This window comes from Herpailurus yagouaroundi, unplaced genomic scaffold, assembly GCF_014898765.1.
Source record: "Herpailurus yagouaroundi ecotype Mexico unplaced genomic scaffold, PumYag 180, whole genome shotgun sequence".
Classification (NCBI taxonomy): domain Eukaryota; kingdom Metazoa; phylum Chordata; class Mammalia; order Carnivora; family Felidae; genus Herpailurus; species Herpailurus yagouaroundi.
The window spans coordinates 21,873,227-21,886,659 of NW_024412411.1; the positions used below are offsets into that span (position 1 = coordinate 21,873,227).

General features: G+C 42.6%; 1 protein-coding gene across 3 annotated transcripts in view; it reads left to right on the forward strand.

Annotated features, from left to right (window-relative positions):
• Positions 1–6,885, forward strand: part of MED17 (mediator complex subunit 17) — a 23,725-nt gene extending 16,840 nt beyond the window's left edge. For 2 of the 3 annotated variants that reach the window (XM_040489629.1, XM_040489630.1), the window contains 3 exons: positions 3,067–3,184; positions 4,951–5,110; positions 6,320–6,885. In XM_040489629.1, coding sequence (XP_040345563.1) covers positions 3,067–3,184; positions 4,951–5,110; positions 6,320–6,531 — 490 coding nt within the window. In that variant the 3' untranslated portion in view covers positions 6,532–6,885. Of the gene's footprint in view, positions 1–3,049; positions 3,185–4,950; positions 5,111–6,319 lie in introns of those variants that run through there. The other variant, XR_005794788.1, reaches the window with a different exon arrangement.
• Positions 6,886–13,433: the final 6,548 nt, after the last annotated feature.

The following is a 13,433-nucleotide window of genomic DNA, read 5'->3' on the forward strand; positions in this document are numbered from 1 at the left end:
TGGGGCTCGAACCCATGAACTGTGAGATCATGACCTGAGCCGAAGTCAGACGCTTAACCGACTGAGCCACCCAGGCGCCCCTTAAATTGTTATTTTTAAAAATTTTTTTTTAATGTTTTATTTATTTTTGACAGAGAGAGACAGAGCATGAGCGGGGGAGGGTCAGAGAGAGAGGGAGACACAGAATCCAAAGCAGGCTCCAGGCTCTGAGCCATCAACACAGAGCCCGATGTGGGGCTCGAACTCACGGATCGCGAGATCATGACCTGAGCCGAAGTTGGACGCTCAACCAGCTGAGCCACCCAGGCGCCCCAATTGTTATTTTGTTAATATAGAGACTTTAATTCACTATTTTTCAAAAATGAAAAATCGCTAGGGAGCATGATGTAAAAGATCGGATATAGAAGATAAAGGAATACACAGTGGAAATCAGTCTTGCAACTTCCAGGAAAAGATGGTGGGGTGAAGGTGGATCATGGTTTTCTTCCCCTATACTATAGAGAAATAAGGAAATAATTGAGGTGATTTGGAGTGTGGTGGGAGAGTAGCCGTTGAATAAGGTAAAACAAGTTTGGCATGCATTTTAACTGTTACGGCTAGGTGATGGGGCCATTGGCTTTCATTGTATTTCATTGCATTACTTTCGTATATATTACTATATATGCAAAATCTGCTATGTACTTTTGCTTAAAATTTTCCACCATAAAACATTACGAGAAAGAGTACAAAGGAGTGGAAAAGAAAAAAAATTGTCAGCATTGAGTTGTTTACATTTACAAGACCAAACAAATGTGAGATTATGGTTTCAGGGCCCGGGGTAAAAGTTCTAAACTTCTGAGAAGAAGGGTTGTTGACAATGTATCCATGACAGCATCAGGAGGGAAAGGAAGTAGTAGAATGCCCTTTTCCTCATCTTTTATAGCTGGGGTCAACTTAGGTTATTTAAAGTTGAAAGTAATTCTCTTAGGACTTCCCAGAAGCATCTAAAAAGTTTCTACACATCCATCTAGGAAAGTCTGTGCATTTACAAGCATATATATCCTACTTTTTTCCTACAATATTGTGTGCTTTTAAAATATTGAGACGTAATTCACATAAAAAATTTACTATTTTAGAGTGTACATTTCAGTGGATTTTAGTATATTATTTATGTTGTATATCATCACTAATTCTAGAACATTTTCCATTATCTCAAAAAGAAACCCTATACCTGTCAGCAGTCATTCCCAATTTGCGTGTTTTTTTAAATATTATATTGGTGAATTACATTATGTTATATTGGTGAATAAGCATTCCTTACCACTACGTACAGGTTTACTTCATTCTTTTTACAGCTTCATTGTGTTCATTGTATGTACCAGGACTTTTAATCAGCCTTCTGTTGATGAACATTTTATTGTATTTTTAAATATTTATTCATTTTTGAGAGAGCGCAGGTGGGGAAAGGGCGGAGAGAGGGGGATAGAGGATCCTAAGTGAGCTCTGCACTGACAGCAGTGAGCCTGGTGTGGAACTCAAACTCAGAGCCACAAGATCATGACTTGAGCCGAAGTCTGACGCTCAACTGACTGAGCCACCCAGGTGCCCCCTGATGAACATTTTAGTTGGATGCCAGCCGGGTAACTTGTACACGTGCAAGTACATCCGTAGGCAAGGATATCCGTAGGATAAAGCCCTCCAGGTGTAATTGCTGGGTCAGAAGATAAGGACATTTGAACTTTGTGTTAATGTTACCGAATTGCTTTTCAAAGCGCTTGCCACAACTATGCTTCTACCAATAGTAATCATAATTTTTTTTTAAGTTTATTTATTTTGAGAGAGAGAGAGCATGCACAAGTGGAGAAGGATCAGAAAGAGGAGGAGAGAGAATCTCAAGCAGGCCCTGCACTGACAGCGTGGATCCCGACACAGGGCTCAAACTCACAAACTGTGAGTCGAGCCAAAATCAATAATCAGACACTTAACTGACTGAGCCACTCAGGCGGGTGCCCCAGTACTCAGGCTTTTTACCATTTGGTTAAGTTTGTAAGTTTTTCCTTTTAAGCCTTCTGAATTTTGTGTTTTTCTTTGAAAGAAACATGTAAACTTTTAATACATCAAAATTACAATTTTACATAGATAACTGACACAATGTTTTATTCCTAAGTGGTCACTGTAAAGTCAAGTCTAAAAAAAGAGGTATTTTCAAATGTGAGGAGATATAATGCTATTTTATCCTATGGTTCATCTAGATGGTTTGATTTGGAGAATTTCATATTTCTCGTAGATGTTGTATGCTAGTGCTAAAAATTTGTAAATTGGTTTGGAAGAAGGTCGTTATCTGCATGTTGTTTTATGAGTTTCCTTATTTGACCTAAGCCAAGTTAATAGAGTATATATTTTGACTTGTTTGCCGATTATTTCAGGAGAGGGTGTGGAGTTAATAAAAGCTTTTCCCTTTCCGTATGAGAATTTGATCTTCGGTTAACTCTTTAGCTATAGTCCCCTAGTAACCTGCTAAGAAAAGATGCCACCTGTGTTACTAGGCAGCATTGCTTTTGGCAAAAATGATCCCAAACTGGTAAAGTGGATCTGGACTGGAAGGAATTATAAACACCTGATGGAGGTGCCTTTGGCTTTTCCCAGATGGAGTGACTTCTCAAACTGGGCAGTATCTCCTGGGGGGGGACTGTGGAGACCTTGTCTATGGAGTTGTCATGAGGACATGTGGCTCTTATACGGAATGAGGTTTCTAAGTCGGGGCAGGTCCCCCACATGCCCAGTGTAGATGTCCTCTCAGTGCAGCAAAGGTGTGCAGATTGTCAGAGCAGAGTGGCAGTGGGTGTTGGCCGGCTGGCAAGCTGGGCTTCCTCTCCTGCATCCTTCTGCGCGCATGGGTGACCTAGGGGCATCTGGGGGGAGTCTGACGGTTACCTTGAACCTAAGACAACCCCTCTCTCCCATGGGTGTTGGTGTAGGTTATCAAAATTGTTATTTTCGGTTTCTTTGGTGTTAAGGTTTAATGTCTGTGGCATCGTTTGAGGTAATTTTGAACATTTCTGATTTTTAGTATATGTGTCTATAAAGGTCCATTCAGCTGCAGTTGAATATCGGAGTTGAGCAGATCCGAGTTGTACACAGGGATGGAAGAGTGATCACACTGTCTCACCAGGAGCAGGAGCTACAGGACTTCCTCCTGTCACAGGTAAGAGTTAGAGACCGCAAGTCTGGGGCCTCTCGCCCTTGTTACTGCTTAAAGAACAAAATGAGTAAGGAAGGGTTAAGGTATATTATAAAAAGAAAGCTATTTTTGTCCACCATCTTGCTTAATTTCTAGCGCACATTTTACAACTTAATGACTAATTGTGAAACTTTGATCAGTTGTCCTAGATATATTTCCAGTTAGTTTGTGGTTAAGATGAAGGAGCAGCTCGGAGACTGTAAACTTTGGATCTCTCACGTTTGCCTGGGTTTACAGCCCCTTTGGGTCCACACAAAAGTGGAGAATTACCCCAGAAAACCAGAGGAGAGATCAGATACAAAACTGTAGTGACCCTCCATGATAATAAGTGGGATATTTTACTTAAGCCCTCAGATGTAGTTCTTCCGTGTTAAGGAGCAGCATGGAAAGTGCTGGGTTCTAGTCCCAGGTCCACCACAAATTTGCTTTGTGACGCCAGACAAATTTCTGGACCTTCCTTTCCTCTTCTGTAAAGTTAAGAATAGTATTTCTCCTGTGTTCTTCATGGAGTTATGATCCAGTGAAAAATTGACTTGTGGGAGAAAGGGTAGGTTTAGAGAAGCTAATACACTTTTCACAATATACACATTTATATTTCACATAAAGCTGAAAAAAACATGCTCTCCATCCTAGAAGCAATAATCTTCTATACTGGCTTCTTTCTTTGGTGCCAAGTAAATAAAATGCATTTGTGAGATACGGTAGTTCTTGGTCGATTACACTTAAACTGACTTTCGTGTCACACACACACACACGCACGCACACAGAACTATATTGGGAGGCTGTTGGGTAGCTCCGAGAACCGATGGAAAGTCTAGAGAACAAGGCTGGCAGGTGGCGGAGATCAAAGGAAGCTGCCCCGTCAGAAGCACAGCCAGGACAGCGGCGGCTGTCAGTTGCCATCCTGACACTCCCACTGCCTTCATCGCTAGTGGCAGAGCGCGCTCTAACTTGCCCCTGTGCATTAGTCAGGATTTTAGTAGAAAATAGGTGGCACTCAGTAATTTTTCTAAGGATTTACAAAAGTGTGGGTGTAGGAGAACCGCCAGGGAAAGTATGGTAACCTGGTGCCAGTACCAACCAGGTAACCAGGCTGGGGGGTGCTGAGTGGTCACCAGTCCTAAGCCAGACGGATAAGGGGAGGGCTTGTAGGTGCCCTAAAGGGGGAGGGTCATGTGGAACAGGCCACCTTGGAAAAAAACTAGTCGCCTTTCATCACCGGATACAAGCTCACCGGGAAGGGTACCGACCTTGCTTTCCTCTCTCTTTCGCCATCCTCTGGCTCCCATTACCTTGGTTGCTCCCGTTGTCTGAAGCCACCCTGAAGCCAAATGATGTAACCATATGGGTCATCCTCTCTGGGTGGAGTAGGGTGGAGAGTGGATTTGCAGGGGTAACTGGAAGATACTCAGCACACCCCGCTGCCTTTGGTACTGCACCACATTCGGTGATCCAGGTGGGAGTCTTCGGTTGGCCAAGTTTAGGTCACGTGTCTGTGCTCAAGCTGCCATCGGGCAGGGAAGGCGAGCATCAGGCTATTTTAGCCTCTGCGGTGGAAGGTGGGATCCTCCCCCGGTAATCACAGAGGAGGGTTCCTCACACAGAAGATAGGATTCCTGTCTGTGCTCGGCAGCGGACACCCCAACAAAAAGTTCACAGTCGTGATGTCAAGCTACCGCAAAGTAAGTATCCATGGCAATGACACATAAAGTTTCCTTTTTCGTTCACAGATGTCACAGCATCAGGTGCATGCAGTTCAGCAGCTCGCCAAGGTTATGGGCTGGCAAGTGCTAAGCTTCAGTAATCACGTGGGCCTTGGACCCATAGAGAGCATTGGCAATGCCTCTGCCATAACGGTGGCCTCCCCGAGTGGTGACTATGCTATCTCAGGTACTGGCTGCTGTTTGGAATGTGAAGAGGCCTTTGGGAGTTTGGTCTTAACATTTACCTGTAATAGACATACTTGGGAGTCATTTATCTCTGCAGTGAGTTCATATAGCAGTTATGCTGAGCTTTTATCTGATCATAGCTATTATTCAGAGCAACAAATTATTCTCTTCTAGTGGTCTTAAAAATGTTTTGCCTGGTGACACATTTTCCTAAGAGATCTAAAAACTGCCATCAGCATCGTTACTCCTAAAGTTCAAAACCTTTGATGGATAAGTGCTTTTTGAAAATGTACTGCAAATTGGCAAGAGTAATATCGGATCCTAAGGACATGACGGGATGGAACAGAGAGGAGAGGTGTTTTTGGAGTACTTGCGGCTTTAGTGTAGTCTTTTCTTTCCTTTCTTTCTTTCTTTCTTTCTTTTTTTTTTTACCGTTGATTTTTGAGAGGCAGAGAGAGACAGAGCACAAGCAGGGGAGGGGCAGAGAGAGGGAGATACAGAATCTGAAGCAGGGTCCAGGCTCTGGGCTGTCAGAACAGAGCCTGACGTGGGACTCAAACTCACAAACTGCGAGATCATGACTTGAGCCGAAGTCGGACACTTACCTGACTGAGCCACCCAGGCGCCCCTAGTGTGGTCTTTACTAATACCTGTTCTAAATATTTGAAAGAGTGAGCAATTAGAAATTTTTCCCCCAGAACCATGGTCTGAATCTGTAGGCTTGGTCATTTGCTCGATCTTTATTGATAAGAGTTTCAAAATACCCATTTCTTCTTCGCTGAGTAATTGAAGCCTCATTAAAACCTGAAGTTCGTAATTCAGAATAATCTTGTCTTCTCCCTCCCAGTCCTGATTCTGAACGTTTTGAGTTTCCTTCTATATTAGATGTGTATCAAGTGTTTTAGAAAAAAATAAATTGGTTTTCTGAAAATATACAGGACATATGACTTTCCTAAGCCAGAATTCATCTTGCCACATTTTTATGATACAAACAGTAATTCGTGAATATTTATACCAGCCTAGTATATATAAATCAGCAAGGTTTGTTTGTTTTTTTGCATATGAAAACGGACCAGTGCTTTTAAACAAGAGCTTTTAGGTGCATATGCAGAAGAGGTTTTTGTATTCGTGGTAGAATGGAGTTGTGGGACGCTTCCTTGTTTTCTAGTTTGGAAATTGACCATACTGATATTTTGGTTTGGCTCCGCAGTTCGCAATGGCCCTGAAAGTGGCAGCAAGATCATGGTTCAGTTTCCCCGGAACCAGTGTAAAGACCTTCCGAAGAGTGATGTTTTACAGGATAGCAAATGGAATCATCTTCGTGGTCCGTTCAGAGAAGTTCAGTGGAATAAGATGGAAGGTCGAAACTTTGTCTATAAAATGGAGCTGCTTATGTCTGCGCTCAGCCCTTGCCTGCTATGATCCTTGTTTCCAGCACGGTCTCCGGATTGTTTTTTGGCAGAGAAGTTTCCAGAAACGGACTTGAGAAGATGAACCATTAAGCACAAGGAAGAGAAATTTTCCAAAGGAGTATTGTTTTAAAAAAATAATTAGCAGATGTTTACCTAGCATTTTGAAACCTTTCACTTTATAAGTGACGAGTGCTTTGAAATGCAGAAGCTTATGTACAGTTAAAGGGTATATAGTATAAGGAGATGCAAAACAACTTTTTTTATGCAGTTAACTTGAAATGTTACTAATTTATGGGTTTGAATTAACTTTTTAAAATATTCCTTTGATGTTGACATCAAATAAAGCATATGGTTAAAAATTCCAGATACTCGTTGAACTCTTAACAACCTAAATGAATGGTCTTTTTTTTTTTTTAAAAAAGAGCACTGATGATTTTAAAGTTTATTTATTGAGAGAGAAGAGAGCAGAGGAGGGGCAGAGAGAGGAGAGAGAGAATCCCAAGCAGGCTCTGTACTGTCATCGTGGAACCTGTCCCTGGGCTTGAGGTCACAAACCGAGAGATCATAACCTGAGCCAAAACCAAGAGTCAGTTGGTTGCTTAACCGACTGAGCCACCTAGGCACCCCCAAATGAATTATGTCTTTTATCAACTCATCTCATTCTCCTGTTCGTTAAAAAGATTGCTTAAGAATATACAAACGCTCTTACGACCCAGCTTTCGTACAGAGCGTGCTCACAGTGAAAGAAGACCTCTTCCCCTGAACTGGAAGGATCTACATGCTGGCAGGAAGATCCTCTCCCCCTTTCGTAGCAGAGCTATTAAAGCTACGCTTGTCTTGGCAAATCGACTTCCTCTTCCTCCAGTTGCCTTTATGTAGGCCTGGGTCCTCTGAGGGCATCCTAGAAAGTGCTCAGCTGAAGGCACAGAGGGCAGAGTGTATATTTAGGGTTTTCTCAGGTCCCTTTTTTGTCTCTTCCGCCACTTGAATGACCTCTGTCCCTTAAGACGGCAAGTGCTCACACCCCGCCCCGCCTGCCCCTGCAATTCTGCAGCCTCCACCCAACAGCTCTGGATTCCTTCTTTCAGTGAAAGTATTGTCCTGTCTCACTCCATAAAGCGCTCTTTCTCCAGGGAAAAATACGAATGGATCTGTGGATTACATTTTACAAATAACATATTTAAACTTTCTGGAAATAGTGCCCCAATCCTAAAATGCACCTGAGTTACTTCCCTTAATAAGAGACTTAGGTTTATATGGGTCTTTTGGAACAATTATAAATAATACATAGGGAGTGTATTCCTTATGAGAAAGGCTTTCAATTTTTTAAAGATACCCTTTTAATAAGCTATGACTAAAATCACTTCATAAGGTTTATATTTCTCCTTTTTTCTTTTAAAAGAAAAATGGAACTTGTAAGCCACAAAGTACCATAACATCTCTGCGTGTGTTTGCTTGTTTTCCCCTCCTGATCGAGATGCTGCATCTTTCTATCCATGGAAATTCTAAGAAACTGTTATGACTCTACAATTATAAAGCTTTATAAAAAATAAATCTCTTCATGGTGGCCCACAAAAGTTGCCTTAGCTAATTATCCTAAGCTAATCCATACAGATCTACTCACATGTGGAGTCTTCTGTAATTTTGAAGGCTCATACTCAAAAGGACTTTTGCCGGGAGACTTCGTTTTGGTGGGGGTTTTGTTGTTTTTTGTTTAATTTCCATCCACTGCAAATTGATAGTTTGGTAAATATAAAAATGAGTTATTAGAAGAGTTACAGTTTAAAGAGATCCAGAATAAAAGCCCCCCTCTTATTATAATAGACATAAAATGGCTATCAGCTAGAAAAAACGAACGCTTTGTTGTGTAGGATTATCTGGTCAGGAGCCAGTGCCACGACCACACTGAGTGGAGCAGAGAGCCCAAGGTGTAACCCCGGGCTCTCTTAAGCTTCATCCGAGGACAGTGGGGCAACCGCACGCTGCCACGATCTTCATCGCTGGGGAGTGAAGAGCCATTCCCCGCTACTTAGAAAACAGTGGAAAAGGAAGGAGAGGCAGGGGGAAGATGGCAGCTGGGCCACTGGGCCAGCAACTCGTGTGCCTTGTGTTGATTCACATTCTCCAGCTTAATTAATGTTGCAACCTGGATGACCCGGCAATGGAAGAATATACCGTGAAAGTTGGGAGGCCAGCGGGAGCAAACCAGTTAGTCCCTAACCGTGTGTTTAACGGGCTGGCAAAAGAGCTGGGTTCTGATGTCGGTTCTACCCCTGCTTAGCTGTCTCCGTTTGGCAACGTTACCCCGGCTGCACCCGGTCCCTTACGTGTTAAAACAAGGACAAGAATGCCCCTGCTCACCTCAGTGGTGGTTCAAAGGTCTCAGTATGGTTGGTAATGGATGTGAAGTTCTAAAGGGCTGGCAGATATAAAACATTAAGTGACTGTTCTCGGAAAGTCCAGCGTTTTAGAAGTCAGTCAGTGGTTAAGACGCCGGCTTTATTTGTATTTATCGGTAGGAGAAAGCATTTTAGAATGTCCTGTTTTGCTCAAATTTACAGGTGATAAAGACAGCGAGTGCATCTGCGGCCGTGAAGATTTTTGGTTTTTTCCAGTTCATTTTGAAAGCCATGCTCTGTGGTCAATTTCTTTCCATACCTTGGTTCACTTCTACTTCGTACTCCAGTTCTTCGTTGCCTTGGGACTAAAATCTCTGACTCTCACTTCAGGGTGGGAACTGACGTTGACAGGCAGTTCACAGCTGAGAAACCCTGTGTCTGAAATAGCAAGTGCCAAGTGCCAAGTAGCAAGTGCTACGCGAACTTTGTGACTGGAGCTTCGTCTTCGTTCTCATGTTTGCTGTTTCCTATTTACAAGTCTACCTCTAGAAATTCATCCTCTAGGCATACTTCGCAAAGGACAGAGTCACAGAGATCACCGTCTGCAAACTGAAAAATTGAGACCAATCTAAATACCCAAAAAAGGAAATGGCCTAAATTACGGTAAAGGAGCCCGAAATAACTGGTGCTCATTTGTACTTCTTTAAAAGTTGAGCTCACCACATGGCCAACGTGTTTTTCTGCTCCCAATATTCTGGCTCCCCTTAATGAGGAACCAGGAAAACTTCCGTGTTATACTTTATTTCTCTTCCTATTTACTGATTGTGAAACATTTGTTGTAGAACAGACTATATTTGGCTTGAAGTGATAGATGAGGGAGAAGTTTGAGATATAAAAGCACACGTGCAACAGGATAGAGAGCCTAGAAATAAACCCATAGCTACATGGTCAGTTAATCTAGGACAAAGGTGGCAGGAATATGCAACGGGAAAAAGTCTCTTCAACAAATCGTGTTGGGAAAACTGGACAGCTACATGCAGAAGAATGAAATTGGACCGCTTTCTTTCACCATACACAAAATTAACTCAAATGGGTTAAAGATGTAAATATGAGACCTGAAACCATAAAACTCCTAAAAGAAAACATAGTAATCTCTTGGATGTCGGCCTTAGCAAATATTTAAGGATATGTCTCAAGGGAAACAAAAGCAAAAATAAACTACTGAGACTTTGTCAAAATAAAAAGCTTCTGCACAGCAAAGGAAACTATCAACAAAACCAAAATGCAACCTGTTAAAGATATGTGCAAATGATATAGCCAAAAGGGGTTAAAATCCAAAATATATAAAGAGCTGATAAAGCTCCACACCAAAAAAAAAAAAAAAAAAATGGGCAGAGGAACTTAATAGCCATTTTCTCAAAGAAGATATACAGATGGATAACAGACTTATGAAAAGATACTCAGCATCAGGAAAATGCAAATCAAAACCACAATGAGATGCCACCTCACACCTGGCAGAATGCCTAGTATCAAAAAGACAAGAAATAACCATGTTGGTGAGGATGTAGGGGAAACGGACCCCTCATGCACTGTTGGTGGGAATGCAAACTCGTGCAACCACACTGGAAGACGGTGTGGAAGTTCCCCAAAAAATTAAAAACCGATACCTGTGATCCAGTATTTCCACTGCTGGATATTTACCCAAAGAAAATGAAAAGATATGGACCTCCTGTGTTTATTGCAGCATATTTACAATAGCCAAAGTACAGAGGCAACCCAAGTTTTCATCAATAGATGAATGGATAAAGAAGAGTGGTGTGTGTGTGTGTGTGTGTGTGTGTGTACTTCTATATATGTATATACACCTATTATGCTAAGTGAAACAAGTCAGAGAAATACCATAGGATTTCACTCATATGTGGAATCGAAACACAAAAGAAGAAACGGAAACAGACTCGAATACAGAGAACAAACTGGTGGTTGCCAGAGGGAGGTGGGTGGGGGAATGGGTGAAATTGATAAAGGGGATTAAGAGGTACAAACTTCAAATTACGAAATAAATCACAGAGATTAAAAGTACAGCGCAAGAAATACAGTCAATATTGTAATAACGTTACACGGGTGACAGATGGTATCTAACATGGTGAGACCTGAAACTACCATAACACTGCGTGTGGATCATACTTCAATTAAAACAGAAACCAAAGTGGGGCGCCTGGGTGGCTCAGTCGGTTAAGCGTCCGACTTCGGCTCAGGTCATGATCTCATGGTTCGTGAGTTTGAGCCCCGCTTTGGGCTCTGTGCTGCCAGCTCAGAGCCTGGAGCCCGTTTCAGATTCTGTGTCTCCCTCTCTCTCTCTGCCCCTCCCCTGTTCATGCTCTGTCTCTCTCTGTCTCAAAAATAAACGTTAAAAAACAAAAAACAAAAAAAACCCAGAAACCAAAGCTTTCTGAGGTTAAAAATGTACATTTCTCTTAGTAGAGTCTTGGCTGTATTTATTCATGTAATTTAAGATTAACCTGCCCCCCCCCCCAAGGGAGAGACAATCTGGAAAACTTCCCAATAATTTAGTTGAAGCCAGTGATGTGTCTCTTACCTAAATCTACTCACAGCTTTTCTTTTGACGCACTTGACAAATGCTCCCAATCCAAGCCCCTTGGGACCCAAAAGGCAGTAATAGAGAACTGTGATCTGTGTTTAGTATTTGAAAAAGCCTGAAGGCGATCACACATTTACCCAACAAAACTTCACCATCAGATTTCTTTGCCAGAACGCTACCAAATCAAAGTGGTACCAATGATTTCGTTTTGACCAGGAATCCTAATTGACACTTTAGTATTTGTGATTAATAAAAACAGGAAAATAAATAATTGTTTAATAAATTCATTTTGTTTGGCAAGAAAAGAAATCGTTCAAACCATGAAGTACCTGAAGGAAAAATACTTTTAACATTTTTAGGGTCAGAACTGCCCAAAACAAACCCTGGTCTGTTGCATCAAAGGAATGTAACCTACCTGTTTCCACTTTATAAGGTGACATCTAAAGCTGAAACTTTAGGGGCGCCTGGGTGGCTCAGTCAGTTGAGTGTCTGGTCATGATCTTGCGGTCTGTGAGTTCAAGCCCTGCGTTGGGCTCTGTGCTGATAGCTCAGAGCCTGGAGCCTGTTTCAGATTCTGTGTCTCCCTCTCTCTCTGCCCCTCCCCTGCTCATGCTCTGTCTCTCTCTCTGTCAAAAATAAACACACACAAAAAATTTTAAAGCTGAAACTTTGGATTTCTTTTACATGAACAATACTCTTTCTCCCTCCTCCAAATAGTCCCTAAGAAGCTTTACAATAAAACCCACCAGGGGCGCCTGGGTGGCTCAGTCGGTTAAGCGTCCGACTTCAGCTCAGGTCACGATCTCGCGATCTCACGGTCCCTGAGTTCGAGCCCCGCGTCGGGCTCTGGGCTGATGGCTCAGAGCCTGGAGCCTGCTTCCGATTCTGTGTCTCCCTCTCTCTCTGCTCCTCCCCCATTCATGGTCTGTCTCTCTGTCTCAAAAATAAATAAACGTTAAAAAAAATTAAAAAAAAAAAAACAAACAAAAAACCCACCAATATTATGAAACAATCACTCTGAAGTCCTGAAAGAGTAACGGATTCCTAGGGAACAGAGCTGACTGTGTTAGTTAACAAGAAGCAGCCACCTTGGTTGAAGGAACAAGGCTGCCATTGAAAGAAAGATGGCTCAAGATATTTATTTTTGTATATATCATTTGAAATAAAAAGTACTTTCTGAGTGAACAATTGTAATGTATCCATGCTAGGGATTGCACTGTGCAGGCAATAAGAATGAAGTTTAGGAATAAGTAGAGAAACAAAATAATGCCTAAGAAACATTAAGGGAAAACAAGCCAATTGTAGGATAACACATATCACAGAAGCCCATTTGCCTAAAAAGAAAACAGATGAACTATTGGGATGTGTGCATGGAAAGAAAGAGAAAGAGAGAGAGAGAGAGGTGTTCACAGATGCCTACGGCTAGAAGGATACATGCCCAATAACTACTCTTCCCTCTGGGGAGTAGGACTTGAGGGAGAATTTTACTTTTTACTTTATATACAGACTTGAGTATCATTTCAATTTTAAAGAAGGATTTCTCACCTTTGCAATGAAACCAAGCCCCAACGCCCACCCGATTTCTAAAAGGCAGTGGAAGTGGTGTCCTGAGCCTCCCCACGCGCGGACTGGAAAGGCCGCCACCGCAAGAGAAGTTGCGTTGTGGACAGACGCGCCCACAGTGGCCACAGGCCTGGCTCTGCGTCCCTAAACCAGAGGTGCTCGATGCTTCCCTGCAGCGGCCAAAGAAACCCAGGCTGGGATATGAAACCGATGGCAGAGGGAGGGTTCCCCTTGCCCCAGGGTTTGACAGCAGGATCCTGCTCAGGGCAGGTCTCAGAACTGGCTACCTCCCACTGCGCAGCTCCTCACCTTCCTGTGACTTCTATCTCAAGGGGGCGTGGCGTGCTGTGCGTGCCTCCCACGGGGGCCTCCGCCGTCCTTCCAAACCCGGAACACGATGAAATGAGAAAG